The sequence below is a fragment of the Hypanus sabinus genome, chromosome 7, assembly GCF_030144855.1.
Source record: "Hypanus sabinus isolate sHypSab1 chromosome 7, sHypSab1.hap1, whole genome shotgun sequence".
Lineage (NCBI taxonomy): Eukaryota > Metazoa > Chordata > Chondrichthyes > Myliobatiformes > Dasyatidae > Hypanus > Hypanus sabinus.
This window is the reverse complement of record NC_082712.1, coordinates 10,753,497-10,777,160: the sequence shown is the minus strand read 5'-3', so window position 1 is coordinate 10,777,160 and position 23,664 is coordinate 10,753,497. Positions and strand designations below refer to the sequence as shown.

Below are 23,664 nucleotides of genomic sequence, written 5' to 3'. Positions count from 1 at the left end.
TCCTTTATGACCAAATAAGTTAACTTAAGACTACAAGCAAATTAGAATATGATGCACTCCCCAATGTAGTTACAATCATATTACAAAATAAACAGAAATATCCACCTTCAATACAGTTTACAAACAACGTAGACACAGTTACACATTCCCACTACTAAAGAAATTGAGGATTCTGCTGTGTACAGCAGGAAAGGCACTGTCAAGCCAAGTCGAGCACAGGGGGCCCATTATGCGAATACGCCGGGGAAGGCATTGAAATGTACACTCAGTGTTGTGTGTGTGCGAAAGCACGTGTGTAAGGAGTGTGTTTACTCTGCACGGATGGAGAACAGGCAATGGGTGCTGTCGGTCTGAGGGTCAACACTCTCCCTGTGGCCACGTGGGTTCCCCCAGCTGTTCCGGTTTCCTCCCATGTCCCATTAAAACCGTAAGAGACAGGAACAGAAACATAGAACAGTGGAGGCTCTTTGGCCCACAATGTCATATCAACCCTTTAACCAATTCCAGGATCAATCTGAAAATACTATAAGCCATTCGACCCATCAAGTCTGCTCTGCCATTCCATCTTGGCCAATTTATTTTCCTTCTCAACTCCAATCTCCTGCCTTCTCACTGTGACCTTTGACACCCTTAATAATGAAGAACCTATCAAACTCCACTTAAAAATACCCAATGACTTGTCCCACACATCTCCTTTGAACTTCTTCCATCTCGCCTTAACTGCATGTCCCTCTGGTATTAGACATTTGCACCCTGGGGATAACGCTTCCAGCTGCTTACTCTATGCTTCTCATAATCTAATAAACCTCTATCAGTTCTTCCTTCAATCTCTGACGCTCCAGAGAAAACATCCCAAGGTTGTCCAACCTCTCCGTATGGCATGTATCCTCTAATCCAGTCCTGGTGAACCTTTTCTTCACCCTCTACAAAGTCTCCACACTTTCCTGCAAAGGGGCGACCAGAACTGGAAGGACCCGAAGGTTCTTCATCAGATCTTCTCTCTGATGTCTGAGTCCACTTGTGCCCTCTCAGTCTTCATACTGCGGCCTAGAATAGAACAGAACTTTATTGTCGTTGGTCAAAGGCAACAAGATTGTAGTGCTGCTGCAGTTTGTGCAAGACAGATATTTACAATGCGTGTGGTATGGCTTAATTTGAAAAAGTTCCCATATTTACAGCAACAAGTGACTTCCACAGTCCACACATTCAAAGGCCATTGGCAAAGCAGAGTGTAGCATTATCCAGCTCGGGAAGAAGCTGTTCTATTGGGGTGTGTCACTATTCTCAGATTTCTACACCAATCACTCACCTCTCACCTCCAGTGACATCGGTTCAATCCTGACCCTGGGCGCTGTCCATGTGGAGTTTGCACGTTCATCCTGCAAGCGGGTGGGAGAATCCAGTGAAATTAGAACAGAAATGTATGTCTCCCCTCAGCGATTAACCAGCCATTTTCCCTTTTCCTTTTGCCACAGTCCTCGGTGAAAGGGGAGAACGTGACTGTGATTGGTTGCTTGAATCACGGGATGCCTCTGACATCATCGGACAACACGTCGACCAGCTGTGAATCAGGTAAGGTGTGCCGGGGGCAGGACAGGAATAATGCTTGGGAATACCGTGTTCAGTTCTCAAGTTGTCAAGTCGAGGCACTTTTACTGTCGTTTCGACCATAACTGCTGGTACAGTGCATAGTAAAAATGAGACATCGTTTTTCAGGACCATGGTGTTACATGACTCAGTACAAAAACTAGACTGAACTACGTAAAAAAAACACAGAGAAAGCTACACTAGACTACAGACCTACACAGGACTGCATAAAGTGCACAAAAACAGCACTGGCATTACAATAAATAATAAACAGGACAGTAGGGCAAGGTGTCAGTCCAGGCTTCGGGTATTGAGGAGTCTGATAGCTGGGGGGAAGAAACTGTTACATAGTCTGGTTGTGATAGCCCGAATGCTTCGGAGCCTTTTCCCAGATGGCAGGAGGGAGAAGAGATTATATGAGGGATGCGGATCCAGCGTGTAGTGTAAATGTCCGTAATGGCGGGAAGAGAGACCCCGATGATCTTCTCAGCTGACCTCATTATCCGCTGCAGGGTCTTGCGATCCGAGATGGTGCAATTTCCGAACCAGGCAGCTGCTCAGGATGCTCTCAATACAACCCTTCTGCTCAGCTCTTCGAGGAGGGATGTGGAAACTTTAGAGAGGGTGCTGTGAAGATTTACCAGGTTGCCTCCTGGATTCGAGAGCATGTCTTAAGGGGATAGCTTGAGCGAGTTAAGACTTCTCTCTTTGGAATGAAGGTGGCTTGATAGAGTTGTACAAGATGACAAATTGCATTGATCCAGTGGACATCCAGAGATTGATTTCTGAGGTGGACATGGCTAATATGGGGGGGGGGGGGGGGGGGGGAGGGGACATTACTTTAAGGTGATTGGAGGAAAGTATAGGAAGGGGAATGTGAGAGGTATGTTTCTCACAGAGTGGTGGGTACGTGGAACACACTGCTAGATGTGATGATAGAGTCAAGTATATTAGGGAGATTTAAGAGCCTTTTAGATAGGCACATGGATGAAAGAAAAATGAGGGTTAGATAGGAGGGAAGGGTTAGATTGATCTTGGAGTAGGTTAAAATGTCAGCACGACATTGTGAGCCGATGGGCCTGCAGTGTGTTGCACTGTTTTATGTTCTGTGTTCCATGTGTCTTAGGCGGATCCACAAAGGAATTCAGAGTAAACAGCCCAAGGTGTCTGTCTCTCTCATCCCCCCTCCCCCATGGCTCTGAAGGGATAGGGTTGCCTTGGCTATGACTGACAGTGTATCCCTTGTGCACCATTGTAGGTGATGGACTGCATGCCTCATCCCTTCATGAGGTGGAGCAAAGCTTAACCACCTCCCCCTCATACACCCCTGTACCTCCTCTTCCGCCAACGTGTTGTCAGTGGTGGAGCAGGCTCAAAAGGTCAGATGTGATTTCTACCTCATGTTAGATTCAGATGTTTTTGATCCCAGCTTCTTTCAAAAGTCAAGAAAAAGGGATAAACTTGTTACTTCATGGCAGTTTTATTAAGTGCTAATAGATGAAAGGGAATTGGAAACAAGTAGAAGCAGGAAAGGAGAAACAAAGATGGTGGGCCAGCGTGCTCTGCCCGGTGCATACCATAGATATGAGACACTCCAAATTTGTCAATAAGAGTTAACCAGTCAGATAGCTCGATTCAAATAATGCAGAAAGAGGAGAAAAATGGAAGCAGAATGAATTGTAACCACCAGGGGGCACAATGAACAATTGTCTATACCAGGGGTCAGCAACCTTTACCACTGAAAGAGCCACTTGGACCCGTTTCCCACAGAAAAGAAAACACTGGGAGCCGCAAAACCCGTTTGACATTTAAAATGAAATAACACTGCATACAACGTTTTGTTTTGCCTTTATGCTATGTATAAACAAGCTATAATGTGTTGCATTTATGAAATTGATGAACTCCTGCAGAGAAAACGAAATTACATTTCTGCATGCAACAAAAACATTTTGAACTCTGAAAAAAAGACGTTGGGTTGAAGGTTACTTTTAAGTAAAATACTCAACGTCTATTTGAGTCCTTCTTGTATTTATGAAAAACGCCAAACTTAAATTTGCCGCCAGCAGCAAACCAAAAATAACGTCAGCCAGCTGTCAACCTGAAAAATAAAAGGACTATTTCACTGAACAATGAAAACATATGAATATACGTAAAATAATAGGCAATTAAAATATTTATCATACTTGTTCAGGTTGACTCACACCTGACAATGCAGTCGTATTTAGTAGGGATGGATCGATGCTTAGGGGAGTGACCGGGAAGGATAATGTGTTTTTTTCCTCTCTGAACTCACAGAAGCGTTTCCCAAACGATGTTTGCATTGCGATGATTGCAGAATGTAAATACTCCGAATTTATCATGTCGTGACCTTGTTTGAACTCTCTCAAATTGGGGAAGTGAGACAATGTGCCTTTCTGTAAATCTCTGGCAAGCAACGTCAACTTGCGCTCGAATGCCAAAACATCCTCCAACATGTGCAGGGCTGTACGTCCTTACCCCGTTGAAGAGCTGTGTTCAGCGTGTTCAGGTGCGCTGTCATGTCTACCATGAAGTGTAGCTTTTCCAGCCACTCTGGCTGTTCCAGCTCAGGAAAGTTGAGCCCTTTGCTGCCCAGGAAAGTTTTCACTTCTTCCAGACACGCGACAAAGCGTTTCAGCACCTCCCCTTTGGACAGCCACTGGACTTTGTTGTGCAGCAGGTGCCCCATCAGTAGCTACTGACACCAGATGGGTGGTCTTTATTCCTTTGGCTCTTAAACAATTCAAGACAGCCTCACAGATGTCCTCCCCCCGTGTTTGGTCTTTTAGAGGTATCAACTCAATCAGTTCTTCCTGTGGCCCGGCAGAGTTTACATACCGGCAGAACAACGCTATTTGTTCAATATCACCTTTGTCTTTAGACTCGTCACAGGCAATCGAGTAGGCCACAGCTGAATTGATGTCTTTAATTTGCTGTCTTGTGATGTCTTCTGCCATTTTTATGGTTCTGTCTTTGACAGTCTTTGCAGAGAGGGGCATATCCCTGATTTTCTGCACAATTTCACTCTTGTTTTTAAAGTCCGTGAATAGATGTTCTGAAATCTTAATGAAAGATTCTTTTATATATTCACCATCTGTAAACTGCTTCCCGTGCCTGACTATTTCCTGAGCGTCAATATAACTGGCGTATGTCGTTGATTTTCCAGACTTCATCCATTTCTGGAAATGATTTTTGCTCAGATCAACCTTCCGCATCAGTTCCGAAACGGCTTTTTTTCTCTCATCTCCATCCGGATATTTTTGAGCAAAGGCTGCGTGTTTATTCTGGAAATGCCTTGCGACATTTGACTTTTTGTTGTTTGCTAGTTTCTCATTGCATATTAAGCATACCGGTAAACCAGTCTCGTCAACAGTGAAAGCAAATGAATCTGTCCACGTATCATTAAACGTTCTGTTTTCTTCAGTCACTTTTCTTTTTTTAGAATTCTCCATAGTTGGCTTACCTTGGATCGAAAAATTAAAGAAATCGCGCACTGGCGGGTGTCAGGTATTGGCAGTGGTGACGTATATTAATAGCGATAAAAACACGTTGTAGCGGTGTGCTCACGCAGTCAGTAAACTGCAGTCGAATAAATTTATTCGAACTAAACAGCCTTGCTTTTAAGCCTCCCTCAACCCAGCCCCCATGGACGCAGATGCTGCAAAAGACGCGTACTCACAAACCCCCGTAGGCTATCTCCCTTAGCCGGAATGCTGGCTAATTGTGAGCCGTTTCGGATGTGCCAGGAAATGTGTCGCCACACTTAGATTGTACAAGATCACCATAATCTTCAAATTTAGAATTACATTTCAAAAGCTAACAAACTAACATAAAATACATTTTAATTAAATACTGACCAATTATTTCCCAAAGCCACAGGGAGCCGCAGCACAGAGGTGAAAGAGCCACAAATGGCTCGGGAGCCGCAGGTTGCCGACCCCCGGACTAGGCAGATTAATTGTTCGGCACAAACTGGATGGGCTGAAAGGCGTGTTTCTGTGCTGTGGTGTTCTATGTCCCTATGACTCTAAGGAGGTCATATGGTGTTCCATTATTCAATATATTTCCTTAACCTGAACTTCTGCTTCTTTGGCCTGCTTTGTTTTGTGATTCCTTTACAAAGCTGTTATCAGTCTCCATCTTGAATATGTACAGTGACTGAGCATCCAAAACTTCTGGGGTATTAGGATTCACTATCCTAATGGTTGGCAGTTCTGAATTCCATCCCAAGTGGCCCACCACTTTTCTGATTCTTTGCATCTTTGGCCAACACTTGGGAACCAGTCTTTGGTGTACTCGCAAACTCCTACATTTCAGTGAGAACAACTCTCATCCATCCAAATTAAAGGTTAGGCCTGCACTTAATAGGGCAATCTAGGATTCTATCTATTGCACCTGGTTCAACTTCCTCTGAGCCTTTTTTAAAAATTACATGTTCTGTAAAGGAGGGGGTGCATTGAAAATGTACATAAAGGCAAACATCCAGTCCAAGACAAGCATAATACCCGAATACTGGTGATTCTGAGCAGAACTTTTAGTATTCAGCTGTTTAGAACAAATTAAAGCTTAGGCTTATTCAAATATTCTGTCAAATTTGTAACCTTGGAACTTGCTGGTGACAGTCTTGCTGAGGAATCCACCTCTCCAATGGAGAATCTAGTTTCCCATTGATTTTGATGTGCAATGAATTCCACAGATTAATCGATCTCTGGCTGAAGGAATTATTCCTCATTTCAGTTTTAAAAGATACCGCTTTGCTCTGAGGTAATGCCCTCAGAACCTAGACTCTCCTCCAATGGAAACATTCTCTCCATGTCCACTCTATCCAAGCCTTTCGTATTGGTAGGTTTCAATGAGATGCCTCCCTCCCCCTTCTAAATTCCATCAAGTACAGGACCAGAGCCGTCAAACATTTCTCATTTGTTAAGCCTTTCATTCCTGTGATTCTTGTGGACCTCCTCTAGACCCTCTCCAAAGCCAGCACATCTTTCATTAGCTACAATGCCTAATATTGCTCGCAATATTTCAAATCTAACCTGACCAATGCCTTAAAGCCTCGTTAGTACATCCTTGCTTTTTATATTGTAATTGTCTTGAAATGAATACTTGTGTTGTATTTTCTTTCTTTACTACAACTCAACCCTCAAGTAACCTTATTGGAATACTGAACTAGGACTCTCAAGTCCCTTTGTCCTCCAATTTCTGAATTCTTTTCACATTTAGAAAATAGTTTACCCATTGATTCTTCCTACCAAAGGACATAATCCAGACTTCCCTACATTGTATCTACTCTACATCTGCTGCTACTTTGCCCAGTTCAAGTTCTTCTACAGACTTCCTGCCTCTGCAACAATACCTTTCCCTGCAGCTATCTGAATATTATCTGCAAACTTGGCGACAATGCCTTCAGTTCCTTCTTCTGTTTTATTAATGGAAAAGTATAAATTATGGTCCCAACACTGACCCTTGCAGAACTTCATTAGTCACTGCAAACCACCCTGGAAAGTGGCCCTATGTCCCCACTCTCTGACGTTTGCCAGTCAGCCAATTTTCTATCCATGCTAGTACCTCTAACTCGAGGGTCTCTTATTTAACCGTCACGTGTGGCAACTTGTCAAAGGCCTTTTGCTTTTGCAGTCTTAATTTTTGATTTTAATGAGATGTGTATATTTTTTATTTTTTTACTTTTTAAAAAAAGTTTTTAAAACATATAATTTCTATTTGATTAGTTTTTATTGTCTCTGTCTTTGACTATCAGTGTGGCCAGGTGGCCTGAGAAACAGGGTTCTCACTGCTACCCCAGAGGCACAAACTATTCAAACTGAAATTTGATTGTTTCTGGGAAAGTGAAATGAGTTTGTTATATAAGGATCACTCCTTAGTAATAATGATCAGAGAGGCACAGAGAGAATCTGTGATTACTGACAAGTACCTTTATTGTCTAAACTAACAAGCATATGGATTCATACTCTTAAATTCCTGTGTGCACACCCACCAAGTTTTCCTGAATCTCCTGAATAGAAAAGCTAATACTGGTGCAAAGGTACATTGGCCAGGTGTTCCTTGTAGTTCTGATTCACTCGTCACATGTTCCATGTAGGGTGGCTTACACTTGTATCTGTGATAGTTAATCTCCAAAGTTGTCGCTATTTTGCCTTTGAAGCCTCTGCTTTTATGTTCATTCCTTATCAGTTCAAATGTTGCATTTCAGTGTTATTGGCTATGAGTCATTTGACTGACCTATAACATTTTATTGGATCTGGTCTAGGCCAACATCCATTTATTGCCCTGCTTCTGCAGATAACAACTGTTAATTTTAGGGCTATTTGTTCTAAATAAGCTACTAAACTAGAAACTAGTTTGAATCACTCAGGGTAGACACAGACCCTCACCATTCACAAGCCTGCATGTTATATCTTACTAAAGAACACCTCACAAATAACTTCTTATTTGGAAATTATCTCTAGTCCAGCAGATTACTTGTAGCATCATTGTCTATTTTTTTTAAAACACCTATTCAGCCAAACAATTCCAGTACACAAATTGGAGATGCAGAGCACTTCACGAAATAACAGCCTCCATTCCTTCAACCTCATGGCAAGAACAAAGACAATTGGTCTGTCTGCTTCCACTGACCTTGATTCATTCAAATTCACTAATTTGTGGACTGTAGTTATTTCTGGCTAACAAGTCTAATGCAGATAGTCTTCCTCGTACATCCCAGGTGAACATGACCCAGGAAGATGAAGTCAGCATGATTGATAGCCCAATGCATCTTCCAAAACATGCACTTAAAACTTGTGTGACTTCTTTCCAAAACTGTTATATAGTATAATGCATGTTTAACTGAGCTGTATCATTTTTCTTTTACAGGGAATTAGTGATGAGCCAATTCACCTCCGAATCTTCTCACCTCATGTTGTTAACCTTACACTTGTTGACCTTCCTGGAATAACAAAAGTTAGTACATGAATATGTCTTAAAAAAAGTTGTTGTTATTTAGAGCATTTGGTGTTTTTGTTCATATTTAAAAGATGTTTATCAGATACATTGTATGATAGATGTAATCAATAAGTTTCAGCAGTACCATACCCCAGTTTCCTTCCATCTTATTCTGAAAGCATTTAGTACATGGAATTGGTGTAGAATAGTACAATAGTTATGCTATTGAAATTCTGAGACCTTGTTTATAGACTAAAAACTAGTTCATAATTGAGCCTGGAATTTCAATAATTAATCTTCTGTGTCTAGTGTGTTTCTGATCAACACTTTTCGAAAAAGAAGTCTGTTGTCCAGTGAAATATGATTTCAGATTAAGAGCTGTGTGATTGTTTCAAACAAACTAGTGGTTTAGCATTTTTTTTTATAAAATTGAATGGCATAGAATCAGCCATGATAAAGGCATTGTCACGCAAGTGACCTATAAAGTCATTTTCAGCACTTGGACCAGATTTGTCCATGGCCATCCCTGTCCCACCCACAGGATTCACCCTTTGGGTAGTGACATGTTGATGTACAGTTGCAAGAAAAAGTTTGTGAACCCTTTTGAAATACCTGGTTTTCTGCATTAATTGCTCAAAAAATTGTGGTTTGATCTTCATCTAAATCACAATAATAGACAAACACAATCTGCTTAAACTAATAACACACAAACAATTGTACTTTTCATGTCTTTATTGAACACATTTTTTAATCATTACAGTACAAACTGGAAAAAGTATGTGAACCCTTGTATTTAATTGGTAGAGCATCAATAACCAATTAGCAGCAATAACTTCCACTAAACATTTCCTGTAGCTGCTGATCAGACTTGAACAACAGTGAGGAGGAATTTTCAACCATTCCTCCATACAAAACTGTTTCAGTTCATCAACTTGTCTGGGATACCTTGCATGAACACCCCTCTTCAGCTCATGCCACAGCATTTCAATTGAGTTGATGTCTGGACTTTGACATGGCTATTCTAAAACACACATTTATTTTTTAAACCATGCTGTTGTTGATTTACTCTTGTGTTTCAGATCATTGTCTCGTTGCATCATCCAACTTCTGTTAAGCTTCAGGTGACAGACCCTGACATTCTCCTGTAATATGTTTTGATACAATTTTGAATTAATTGTTCCCTCAATGATTGCAAGCTGTCAGGCCCTGAGGCAGCAAAGTATCCCCAAATCATGATGCTGCTTCCACCTTGCTTCACATTTGGGATGAGGTTTTGGTGTTGGTCTGCAGTGCCCTTTTTCCTCCAAACATAGCAATGTGCATTTCTGCCAAAAAGTTCAACTTTTGGCTCATCTGTGCACAGAACATGTTTTGGAGGTGTTGTGGAACACCCAGGTGGTCTTTGGCAAAACTTGAATGTGCAGCAACATTATTTTAGAGCACTGGTTTCTTCTGTGGTGTCCTTCCATTAATACCATTCTTGTTCAGTGTTTTTCTTATAGTGGACACATCAACAGAGAATTTAGCAAGTTCTAGAGATTTCTGCAGGTCTTGGGTTCTTTTTCACTTCCTTCAATATTGCATGTTATGCTCTTGGTGTGATCTTTGCAGAATGCCTACTCCTAGGGAGATTAGAAACAGTACTGAACTTACTCCATTTGTAGACAGTTTTTCTTACTATAGACTGAACACTCAGGTCTTTAGAAATGGTTTTGTAGCTTTTTCCAGCTTCATGCACCTCTACAGTTCTTCAAATGTCCTCAAAGTTGTTTTGATCGAGGCATGGTGCACATAGCAGATCTTTCTTGAAAAGAGCAGGCTGTGTCAACAACCTGACAGTGCCCTTTTTATAGGGCAGGGGACAGCTATAACTCACACCTCCAATCGCACTTCATTGACTAGACCATCTGACTCCAAATAGCTTTTTAGAAGGCATTACCCCAGAGGTTCACATACTCTTTTGAACCTAGACTGTAATTGTTTAAATGGTGTATTCAGTATTAACAAGGAGAAGTATAATTGTTTGTGTGTTGTTAATTTAGATCTCCAGATTTTCTCTTACTTGTGGAAAATATAAGACAAGCTAGAACTGTAAGGTTCAACATTCAATCAATCTGAAATAAAACACAGGTTGGGCATACCTGTGGAGATGGGAAAGGCAATTAATGTTATGGGTTGACAACTTTTATTCTGAACTTGGAAGTTTTCACATAAACCAAAGCGCGGTAGCTAGTTATCTGCAGTTTTTGAAATCAGTGTTGAAACCTGAGGGCTGAATTCTGCCTACCTGGAAGATGAGATGCTGTTTATATCTGTACTCAACAAATCAGAAAAGCATCTGATGGAAATATTATTGATCTGAAAGACTGTCTCTCCTTCACTATTGTCTTTTAGGCCCTTAACATTTAATCAGATGCAAGATCATTTCCTGACTCACTTGGTACAGATATAAACAGCAGGTGTCTTACCTGATGAATATTTTGTATATCTTTTGTTCTTAGTACTCATTTAATGCACTATTTTTAGGTGCCCGTGGGTGATCAGCCTCGAGATATTGAACTACAGATAAAAGATCTCATTCTACGGTATATCAGCAACCCAAACTCGATTATTTTATCTGTTACTGCTGCCAATACTGACATGGCAACATCAGAATCACTTAAAATTGCCAGAGAAGCTGATCCAGAAGGTAAGGTGGTGAAAGAAGTTGCATTATTGCGATATTTATACATCACCACTTGCACTATCTAAGTTTAAATCTGTGGCTTTATTGTCAGTCATTCCTAGATTTCTATTTATAGGCCAGTACTAATAAATGATTGAATTTGGATGTGATAACAAGGGGTATTACAGCAGGTCTCAGCCCAAGACCACTTTCATTAGTATAGGTAAGCAGCTTGAAGGGCAAGGCCATGTTCTTGTTTCATCATGTCTAATAATGTTTCTCTCAAGAATGTTCTAGGAAGCATAGCACAGGTTTCATAATCCATGTTATTAGATATGAGGGGACAACCTGGGAGAATGGGGGAAGAAACTGAATTTTTTAAATTTTTATTTACTTTTAGAAGTCTTCTATATTGATAGTCTTTTTGACTTGATTGTTTTAAGTAACACATTTCAACAGGTAGCAGTGTATCTGTTCAACAGGGCGACGAACACTTGCTGTTATCACAAAGTTAGATCTTATGGATGCTGGCACAGATGCTATGGATGTGCTTATGGGAAGAGTTATCCCAGTCAAGCTGGGTATCATTGGAATTGTCAACAGGTATGTAGCAATGTTGGTTTAGAAGGGAGTGGTTGTGGGCTGTCCTTTTTTTGTGTGAAGTATTGCTGTGTGTACAGAATAGGTACTCCTTTGTCATGGTCAGGTAAAGGAATTTGGCCCAGTCACAATGAAGGAATAGCCATATAATTTCAGGTACATAGAAAAGAACTTGCCTTTGACAGTCCTGTATCATGCGACTTTTAGCTTCCTAGTTGGTAAGTTAGATAAAAGGTGTGTATTTTGAAAATGACATACATTGTAGGCATGGCAAAGTAAAGGTTCAGAATGCTTGATAGTATGTCAGATGAGCAGTCATTTGTCTGCATTATATCAGCTTATTGAACTACTCAGCTGCAGACAAAGCTAGGTTTGGAATACAAGTCTTGGTGCTCCAGCTGGGATACTTGGCTTTTTCCTGATACCTTCAGAGTGAAACAGATTGGCTGAATACTGATTCATACACATCCAAGAATGTTCATGGCAGAGATCTAGATGTAGTCTGATTATCAAACCTTGGTTAAGTTGTTGCTCAACTAATATATTGGATTCCTTACCCAGTCAGAGTCTGATTTAAAAGTCATCCACATTCTTGCAAGTTTAGAATCACATATGGTCCAGACACATTGAAGAACTTCGCCTCTTACTCACCAATCATTATCGTGTTGGATGTTGATGGAAGGTTAATTTAAAGTATAGCAGTCTAGGGGAAGAGAGGGCAGTAGGCTTATTGTGAGAGATGGTGTGGCATATAGGCTTCTGATATACCATGGTGTGATGAAATTCTGCATCATGCCTGCATCCTTGAGACCTCATCTTAGTTGTGTCTCTACATCTTCACAGGGAGGGAACAACAAAGGGAGAGTGATCCTGGGCCACTTCATTGTGACTGCTTAAATTGGCCAAAGCCTGGGAGAGGGTTACCTATACATTCTCTCAGCTGGAAAGGTATTTCCTTTACACCATCCTGTTTTTTTTTTTATCTTCCCTTCCATTGCTTTGCTGGTTGAATTCCTTTTTTTCCTTTTGTGTACGTTCCTACATTCTTGCAAATTTGTTATTATCAGGAACTGAAAAACAAAAGTAAATTCAAAACCTGTCACTTAGTGATAGTGAAACCCGCTTTATGACTAAATCCCTGAAATTCATTACAAGGGTTTTAACAGGAATTAGCATTGACAGAAGTGAAAGGTACAGCTGATCTATTAATATACTTTGCTTTTCACAGATCTTGGGTTACAAGTAGAATTTTTGTTTTGGTGCACTAATTGCTCTAATTAAAGGATATCTGTGTATTCTTCAGGAGTCAACTGGATATCAACAATAAGAAATCTGTGGCAGATGCTTTAAAGGATGAATATGCATTTCTACAAAAGAAATATCCCTCACTTGCTAACAGAAATGGAACCAAATATCTAGCTAAAACTTTGAACAGGTAATATGTTGTTAAACTGACAAAATTAAGAAAAGAGCACAGAATGTAAAGTCAATGCCAAGGCTTCCATTCATGCACTGAGTGGTCAAGAGTGTCTTCAGAGCCCTGTCTGCTATCTGTTAAAGCTGGCTGAGTAAAGATGTCCTATCATTTGCCTTGGTGCACACAAGTGTTTGTAATAGGGGTTTATTTTGTGCACAGTATTTTTGTGCACCTTCACTCTGCATTGTTTTTTCCCAAAGTTAATCTGCTTTTGTTGGAGGAAGTTGTTTTCTGTTCTCGTTCACAGACTATTTACAGAGAACTAACGTGCATGGTAAATGGTTTATTGTGCCCATTTACCAACTTTTTCAATAAGTACTGTTAATTATTCATCATTTTAAGAGAGATATGTGCAGTTGCATATTTTTCATCTCTTCCCACAACTTCAGATTGCTTTTGCAGGCCAGCGTTGGCCAATTCTCCAAAAAATGTCAGCCCCATGTATACACCAGGTTTTCGCGAAAGACTTGTGTTTGCCTATGACACCTACTCACCTGAACTGCACTTCTAAGGACGATGCATTGAGGTGTTCTAATTGCGAAGTCAATTGCAATCACATTAGGTGTTTGGTGAATGAGGTAAACTAGATGTTATTTGTCTGGTTTGTAACATTTGTCTAACTCTATTTTCTCTCAGTTTTTTTTCCAGAGGAATTACTAATTTTTGTTTCTCTTTTAGATTGCTCATGCATCATATCAGAGATTGCTTGCCAGAGCTGAAAACTAGGATAAATGTATTGGCAGCTCAGTACCAGTCTTTACTGAACAGTTATGGTGAACCAGTCGAGGACAAAAGTGCCACTCTTTTGCAGCTTATTACCAAGTTTGCAGCTGAGTATTGCCAGACAATTGAGGGAACAGCAAAATACATTGAAACTTCAGAACTGTAAGCAGGCTGCTATTTTGTTATTTTGAATATCCAATATAAATGGTAGTGCCTTCTGAGTTATCTTACACACTGCATATTAACATCAACACTTCAAAGTATTTTACATCCTTTATATCATTTTAGTGATTTGATGGAATTTTGTTTGCTAGCAAGGATGACATTTGTTACCCATCCTTGATCCTGTATTTTGGCCCAGTTGCAATGAAGGAATGTTGATATAATTCCAGGTTATGGGAGTATGGCTGCAGTGTTTTGGTAGGCTTGAGCTACTTGCGTTTTTAAGAATAGAATTCTTGCGGGGAAATGGAGAGGATTCCAGTCCTTCTGGCATGTCAGTTTATGTAATATCTGTCATGGGGAAATTATTGGAGCCACTATTACAGGTATCAGAATAGGGCATCTGAGATAAGGTCACCATAGCTTTGTGTAAAAGAACTCGCGTTTAATCAAGTAAAAGCCTTTTTCTGAAGAGATAACGTACAACAAATGAAGAGGGAACAAGTGGATGTACTGGATACTTGTCTGCCACAGTATCACTTCCACTTCCACTTCACCAGTTGTGTAGCATTCTAGTTTTTGATGCTGAACCCTTAGATTGCAGAGGAACGTGAAATTGATTCCTCCTAACAGTTCATACAAACACTGCAGTTACAATTCTATTTTCACTGCTCTGAGCAGGAGAGGGAACATTTTTTTTTAAAACAGTATATTACTTATAGAATAGAAGGTGAAAAGTACCGGATCATTCAGAAGGCTGAGGGGTTGAGGGGTACATACAGGGAAGTAGTTACACCCAAGATGCAGGACTCAGGAGGGGGAAAGGGATAGGCAGCCAGTGCAGAGTATCTCAGTGGCTGTTCCCCTCACAAAAAGATATACTGCTTTGAATACTGTTGGGAGGGATGATCTAGCAGCGAAAAGCCACAGCAGTCAGGTCTCTGGCACTGAGTTTGGCTTTATGACTTAATAGAATTGGGGAGGAGAGGAATCTGTAGTGAGAGGGGATCAGAACGAGATTCCCAGATGGTACATTGCCTCCTGGGTGCCAGGGTCAGGGACAACATTCGTAAGTGGGAGGGTGAACAGCCAGAGGTCTTGGCCCATGTACATATCAATGACATGGGAAGAAGGGGTGATGACGTCCTGCAAAATGAGTTCAGGGAGTTGAGTGCTAAGTTAAGAATAGGACCTCCAGAGAAGTGATCTCAGGGTAGCTGCCCATGCCACTTCGTAGCAAGGCCAGAAAGATCATGCAGTTTAACATGTGGCTCAGGGGATGGTGCAGGGAGGAGGACTTAAGATTTTTGCATCATTGGGCTTTCTTACAGGGAAGGTGGGACCTATACAGAAGAGACATTTTGCATCTGAACTGGAGAGGGGTTTAATGTCCTGGCGGGAAGGTTTTGCTAATGTTGCATGGAGGTGGAGATGGGGTTTAAAGTAGAGTTGCAGAGTACGGGAACCAGAGTACCAGAACAGGTGGAGGAGTGGTTGTGGACAAAGGTGTTGTTCAGCCTACGTACAAAGTCTGGAGTTGAAAGGTTGAACGTGGTAGGGCCAATTTTCTGAGCTGTGTATATTTCAATGCAAGGAGTATTGTGGGAAGGGCAGATGAACTTCGAACATGGATCAGCATTGTAGCCATCAATGAGACTTGGTTGCGGGAGTGGCAGGACTGGAAGCTCATTAATCCCTCCCTAGCACAACTAAAACAATGGAAACCTGGAATAAAGTGGGAAGGGTGGCATTACTACTTGGGTAAAATGTCATGTTAATGTTCAGACTGGACAGATTGGAGAGTTTGTCTAGTGAGACAATAGGTAGGATTGAGGAATAAGAAAGATTAACAGGATTATATTAGACCACCCAACAGCCCATAGGATTTATGGGAGCAGATTTGTAGAGAGATTGCAGACTGTTGCAAGAAACCATAAGGTTGTGATGGTAGGTGATTTCTTTTTTAACTTTTCACATATTGACTGGGACTCCCATATGGTAAAAAGGCTAGATGGGAAAGAATTTGTCAAATGTGTTCCAGAAAGCTTCCTTAATCAGTACCTAGAAGTCCCAACTAGGGAGAGTGATTCTAGATCTCCTATTAGGGAATGAGATAGGACTGGTGTGTGGGGGGAAGCTTTGAGTCTAGTGATCATAATACGATTAGTTTCAAGGTAATTATGGAAAAGAACAAGTCTGATCCTCGGGTTGAGATTCTAAGATCAAAAGCCCAATTTTGATGGTATCAGAAGGGCCTGGCAAGTGTAGATTTGCATGTGCTTTTTTTTTCTCTTGCAAAGGTATGCTTGGTAAGTGGGAGGCTTCAAAAGTGAAATTTTATGAGTACAGAACTTGTAGGTGCCTGTCAGAATAAAAGGTAAAGATGACAGATTTAGTGCACTTCTGCTTTCAAGAGATATTGAGGCCCTGGTTGAGAAAAGGGAGATACATAGCAGGTATATGCAAGTTGGAACAAATGAGGTACTTGAAATGTGAGAGAACACTTAAAAATGAAATCAGGAGGGCTAAAAGAAGGCATGAGGTTGCTCTAGCAGACAAGCTGAAGGAGATTCCTAAGAGCTTCTACAGATATATTAAAGAGCAAAAGGATAGCAAGGGACAAAATTGGACCTCTGGAAGATCATAGTGGTAAGCTATGACTGGAGCTGAGAGAGATGGGGAAGATCTTAAATAGACTTTTTACATCTTTATTTACTTGGTAGATGGACACAGTCTGTAGATGTGAGGCAATGCAGCAGTGAGAACATAGACATTTGTCTTGCGAGAGAATTAAGAGTGGTAGAAGACGGTTGCCTCTCTGACTAGAGGCCTGTGACCAGTGGCGTGCTGCAGGGATCAATGCTGGGTCTGTTTGCTGTGTGTCATCGATATCAGTGATCTGAATGGTAATGTGGTAAACTGGATCAGCAAATTTGCAGATGACACCAAGATTGGGGGTGTGGTAGACAGCAAGGAAGACAATCAAAACTTATGGGATCTGGACCAGCTGGAAAAATGGCAAATGAAATTGAATGCAGACACTTGTAAGGTGGAGGACCATTCAACGCAGATCTTGCATGTGAGTAGTAGAGCACAGAGGAGCGCGGAAGAACAGAGGGATCTGGAAATACAGATTCATAATTCCTTGGAAGTGGTCTTAGGGGTAGATGGGGCCATAAAGAAAGCTTTTGGCACATTGGTCTTCATAAATCAATGTATTGAGTACAGGAGTAGGGATATTTTGTTGAAGTTGTATAAGATATTGGTGAGGATTAATTTGAAGTGTTGTGTGCAGTTTTGGTCACCTACCTTCAGGAAAGACTGAAAGAATGCAGATAAAATTTAGAAGGATGTTGCTGGGACTTGAGAACTTGAGTTAGAGGGAAAGTTTGAATAGGTTAGAACTAGAGCATGGAAGATTGAGGGGAGTTTGATAGAAGTCCTTTATACAGAATTATGAAAGTTATAGTTGGGTAAATGCAAGCTTTTACCACTGAGGTTCAGTGAGACTACAACTAGAGGTCATAGGTTTAGGGTGAAAAGTAAAATGTCTATGGGAAACATGGGGGAAACTTCTTCATTCAGAGGGTGGCGAGAGTGGAATGAGCTGCCAGCACTAGCGGTGGTTGTGTTGATTTCAGCATTTGAAAGAAAATTGGTTAGGTACATGGATGGGAGGGGTATGGAGAGCTATGGCCGAGATGCAGGTCAATGGGACTAGACAGATTTATGGTTTGGCATGGACTAGGTAGGCTGAATGGCTTGTTTCTATGCTGTGCTGTTCTATGACTATATATACAGGAATACAGCGTTAGGTTTACCATCATGATATTGTAGAATGATGGAGCTAAAGGAAACAAATGGCCAACTTCAGCTTCTGGTTTTGATATACAGAAAGAAATTGATAACGTGATTTCTTACAGTAGTTCAGCAGTGAGGAAGCTGCAAAAGATGCAGTAAAAAAAGGGTAATCTACTTGAGACACACTCAGTAAAACCTTATTGTTTGCCTCATGGTTTAGACTTGCATATACAGTCCACCATTTTCAAATTATCAGATGCACAAAGCTCAGCGTTGTGATGATCTACAGGAAGATGGTAACAGAATTCTCGGAGATGATGAGAGACTTGTGGAATTAGGGTAGTGATTAATAGATGAAATTTATTTCTCTGGAATAAGTAGGGATGTTAACCCTAAGGGAGCTGTTCTAAAATATGTTTTAGTGGAAGAACTGAGAATATGTTTGTATAGCTCCTTGAAAATAGAAGAACAATGAGAAACTGGTTTTAAAAGCATGTGGATTAAGAGCTTTATATTACTGGAGTATTGTGTCCCATTCTGGATGCCATACTAAAAAAGCTCAAAGGCTCTGCAGGGTGTAGAAGAGATTTTCTGAAATCCAATAATTGTGTTACTAGAGTAAAGCAGTTCAGGTGTTCTAGAGAGAAGGTTGTGCAAAAACAGAAATTATTGGAAACGTTTGGATTAAGCAGCATCTATGGAAAGAGGTGCAAATGTTTCAAGTCCAAGCCCCCTTGTTAGAACTAGAAAAAATGAATTCCGAAAAGGAAACAATTTTCAAGGTTAGGAAGAATGGGCAGGAGAAAAATTAAATGCTTACAGTGCAAAAGGAGGCTATTCTGCTGCTTGTCCTTGAATCAAATTACTCTGTCACTCATCAAAAGTATATTCTACTTGCACTTTACTACAAATGCACTACAAGGGATTTTTGTGCAGTAATGTAAATGCCTTTACGTAGAAATTTGAGATTTATCCGCGAGGGGATAACTATCTAACCACTTTTTAATATTCTTTCTAGTTGTGGTGGAGCAAGAATATGCTACATTTTTCATGAAACGTTTGGACGTACTTTGGAATCTGTAGATGCACTGGGTGGACTCAATACTATTGACATTCTCACTGCAATCAGAAATGCTACTGTGAGTAGGCAGAGCCCACCTCTAAGGGTCAAGGTCTTGAAACAATAAGAATTTGATGTATTCCATTTTGTACAAAGGCTTTGTTATCTGATATGTGTCAGACGATGTGTCTGTTATTAGAAAATGCTGTTTAATTAGGAAATTTGGTTTTCAGTTCTTTATGCATGTTTCAAATTTTCTGGTTCCTGCTGCCTATCTAAAACCCCTTAAAGCTGCTCAGTTGACTGATCTTGAGAAAACCTGTTACTAGAATGTACCTAGAGCTTTAAGTGCTGGATAACGGGCTTTTGCTGTTCTTTTTTTTCACTTGCCCAGATTTGACATGTATGTTTTGCTTCTTTTCATCTTTCATGATAATGTGCAGTGTTTTGTTTATGCCAATGACTTTTTTAAATAGTATTAATTATATACCTCTTTATCTCCTCCGGGCAACATTCATTTTGCAAGAACTTGACTTGGAAAAGCATCTGCTTCTCATATGTGATGTTCTGTTTAGAACCTTTGGTACATATTTTAATGTGCCTTTAGGGGAGTGAGGTATTAATTTAATCTGTTGTATCTAGGGTCCACGTCCAGCACTTTTTGTTCCCGAAATCTCTTTTGAGTTGTTAGTGAAGCGACAGATTAAACGTCTGGAAGAACCAAGCTTGCGGTGTGTTGAACTGGTCCATGAAGAAATGCAAAGGATTATACAGCACTGCAGCACATACAGCACACAGGTACACAGGCTTCTCAATCATTCTGTGCTGTCCGGTCTTATTTAAAGAGTGACTACCTAAATGCCAGTTCAGTGAATTTTATTGATAATTGGTACTGTATATATTGAAAATATAAAGCAATTAAAACAAAATATAACTGTTAACTTTTCCCACTGAGTTTATCTTAGTACTGAAGAATGCAAACTGTTGTCGTAGGAGTGTATGTGAATAATTATAATATTCAAAACCACGCAATCATTTGTAACACTCAGCTCTATTAACCCACATTCATCTAGGGAAAACTGCTGTCTACCTGCCAAACTGTGTCTGACGTTTGCATAGATGCTGTGTATGTACCCCGGCACAAACCTACAATGTAAAATATCAGTCAGTACACAATGTACGTTTAAATGATTACACTTTATAAATTTTACTGTGACTCTGGGGTTAGGAGAGAAACAAAAATATAAAATAAAATGCCACCAAGAATAGAGATTATACAGTTCGTGCACAAGGTTGGAGCTCACACAATATCCTCAGTCCGCCATTCAATTTCCTCCGAACTCCATAACCCTCGGACTGGGACAAACCACGGTGGTCTACCAGAGCGCTTCCTGCACGTCCTCCCTCTTCGCTTCTCCTCGCCAAACTTCCCGCGCACCAACCCTGGTTCCCACATATACAGATAGAATAACAGCCTCTATGGAGGTTGTTATTAACAAATGTTAATAACAAATCTATGGAATAGTAACTATATAACAGAATCGATGAACAACTGCCAAACTAAATCTTTCAATCAGAGTGCAGAAGACAACAAACTGCAAATGCAAAAAGAAGAAATAATACAAATCAATAAGCAAATAATGAGAGCATGAGATGAAGAGTCATTGAAAGTGAGTCCATTGGTTATTTGAAAATTTCAATGATGGGGCAGGTGAAGTTATTCTCTTTGTTCAAGAACCTGATGTTTGAGGGTTAGTAACTGTTCCTAAATTTGATGGTGTGAGTCCTAAGGCTCTTGGACCTTCTTCCTGGTGGCAGCGGTGAGAAGAGAGCATATCCTGGGTGTTGTGGCTCCTTGATGCAGAATATTGCTTTCCTGCAACAGTGTTTGGTGTAGATGTGCTCGATAGTTGGGAAGGCTTTACCCTTGATGGACTGGGCCTTATCCACTTTCTTTTGTAGAATTTTCTGTTCGAAGGCATTGGTGTTTCCATACCAGGCTGTGATGCATTCCACAATATGCTCCCCACTGCACATCTATCGAAGTTCGTCAAAGCTTTAGATCTCACGCCGAGTCACCACAAATTCCTAAGGAAGTAGAGCCATGCTTGCTTTGTAATTGCACTTAGGTGCTAGGCCCAGGACAGGTCTTCTGATAAAATAACAACTCGAAATTTTCAGGTTGCTAGCTCTCTCTACTCTGATCCTCCAATGAGGACTGGCTCATGGACCTCTGGTTTCCTTCTCCTGAAGTCTATGATCAGTTCCTTGGTACATTAATTAGGTATGATTGAGCATTGTGATGAAGGGTCAGAAATGCTAATTCTGGTTGTCACAGATGAAGTCTGACCTGTCAAATATTTTCAGCATCTGCTGTTTTGATTTTGACTAATCCAATTTAACTGAAATTTATCTGAACTAGTTATTATTTAAAGTGGAGCTGAATGCTTCAATGTTCAACTCTGTTGATCTTCTGGTGTATTTTGTCGTGTCTTTTTATTAGGAATTGCTCCGTTTTCCAAAACTCCATGATGCCATTGTAGAAGTTGTGACATCATTGTTGCGCAGGAGATTGCCTGTTACCAATGATATGGTAAGTTGTGAAGACTCAGTACATGTTCTCCTTCTTGATTCTGATCAACTTTTGATTGCAAGTTCTTTCATGCTTATTTGGAGGAGTAGAGTGTTGATATTTGATCTATGAAATCACATCCAGTGATTAAAATCTTAATATATTGTAAAACCTTGAATAATAAAAGGAGACTCGATGCAGTGATATTAGGCAATTAAATATATGTTTTTAAAAAAATAATTCCCTGGCCTTGAGTTGTTGGAGTAGCAATGTTTTGGAATAATGGAATGAAATGAGGTAGGTTTCCTCAGAGCCAGAACTGGTCTCACAGGTATTTCAGGAAAAGGACAAAATATAATGCAGTCACACAGTCACTGGAAAATGTGGTAGGTCATTGTTGTTAGTTCTTTTGGAGTTCTCTTCTATTTTTTCGTGGATGTCTGTGAAGAGTAAGAATTTCAGGTTGTATACTGTATACATTCTCAGATATTAAAATGAAACCATTCACGTGGCTGAAACTAGAGATGAGCCTGTAAAAGTAATTGTCAAGGAGAAAATGCTCTGCATTAAAGGTGAAGTTGGATTCAGTGATTCCAATATACTTCAAAAAGAGATAGCATAGACACTCTTATGTAAAGTGTTGTAAAATTCTGATGTTTCTCCGCTCATTAGTAATCTTATTTCCATAAGACCGTTAGACATAGGAGCAGAACTAGACAGCACAAGAACTCCAGTAGTAGGCAAATAGATTTCACCTTTCGCAGTCTCTGTATACTACAAAGATCTGGGCTTGCAGCTATCTTTGGCTGAACCCCATCTCTGAAAAGAGCTGCTGGTATCATGTTGCATCTGTGATTGAAGAATTCCTTTCCATAAACATTTGTAAACTTCTGAATTAATGGGCAACTATATGTTGAATTTTATGAGGACACAAATTGTTAAAGATCACTTTAAGCCTGTGTCTTTGAGTTAATCACATTTAACGAGCTGGGCTTGGTACAGCTAGCTTTTGCACCTTTGTCTTTTGCTGTTTCAAGGATTTTTAATTATTTCTAGGTCCACAATTTAGTAGCCATTGAGCTTGCATACATCAATACAAAGCACCCTGACTTTGCAGATGCCTGTGGGGTTTTGAATAGTAATATAGAGGTAAGTTTTGCAAAAATTTCTGATTACTATTAATTATTATTCACACTTGTGTGCTTATTTACTTACTGTTGATGTTTCATAGGTGAAACATAAAATGTAGTTCTACAAATTCCTTTTTAAATTTCCAAAACTTGAATGACTTAATGGGTGAACACGAGGAAATCTGCAGATGCTGGAAATTCAAACAACACACAAAATGCTGGTGGAACACAGCAGGCCAGGCAGCATCTCTAAGGATAAGCACTGTCGACATTTCGGGCCGAGACCCTTCATCGGGACTAATGAAGACTAGACTTCATCTAGTCCTGATGAAGGGTCTCGGCCCAAAACGTCGACAGTGCTTCTCCTTATAGATGCTGCCTGGCCTGCTGTGTTCCACCAGCATTTTGTGTGACTTAATGGGTTCTTGAGTGATTCTGTAAACCTCCCCCTGTCAACTAATTTCAACTTCTTAACTATTTCAATGAGTAAGTAACATTCACGGCTAAGTTAGAACATTACAAAAATTGATAAGAGAAGGAAAAGCTTCTTAAATGCTCTTATTTAGAGATAGCCACTGAATATTTTGCCACACTTTGCTAGAAGAGTAAATTCAGGTTCAGATACGTCTCTCAGTTGTGTTGTACTGTATTGGAGCACCATAGTTCTGATTTCAGAACTGGGGAGTTACATTTGTGACCATAAGCTTTTCTGGTGGGGATAGGGGTAGAGGTAGGTTGCTGTCGTGCACAGACTAGCTGTCACCATGGTGTGCCTTCACCAATCCTGTCAGAGTTCTGGGAATAAATTGGTTTAATATTGTCTTTGGTAATAGATGTTTTTGCTTGTATCACTGGCGTAGGAACATGTAAGGATGGAAAAAATAGGTTTCTAAAATTCTACTTTATCCTTTTAAATATCTGACTTTT

General features: G+C 40.3%; 1 protein-coding gene across 1 annotated transcript in view; it reads left to right on the top strand.

Annotated features, from left to right (window-relative positions):
• The window catches only part of LOC132396473 (uncharacterized), a 100,763-nt gene that overhangs the window by 59,287 nt on the left and 17,812 nt on the right, over positions 1-23,664 (top strand). The window contains exons 9-16 of the mRNA XM_059974015.1: positions 1,476-1,572; positions 2,846-2,973; positions 11,074-11,236; positions 11,695-11,815; positions 13,116-13,247; positions 13,968-14,148; positions 21,539-21,628; positions 22,664-22,756. Of these exons, the coding sequence (XP_059829998.1) occupies positions 1,476-1,572; positions 2,846-2,973; positions 11,074-11,236; positions 11,695-11,815; positions 13,116-13,247; positions 13,968-14,148; positions 21,539-21,628; positions 22,664-22,756 (1,005 nt within the window). The remainder of the gene's footprint in view (positions 1-1,475; positions 1,573-2,845; positions 2,974-11,073; positions 11,237-11,694; positions 11,816-13,115; positions 13,248-13,967; positions 14,149-21,538; positions 21,629-22,663; positions 22,757-23,664) is intronic.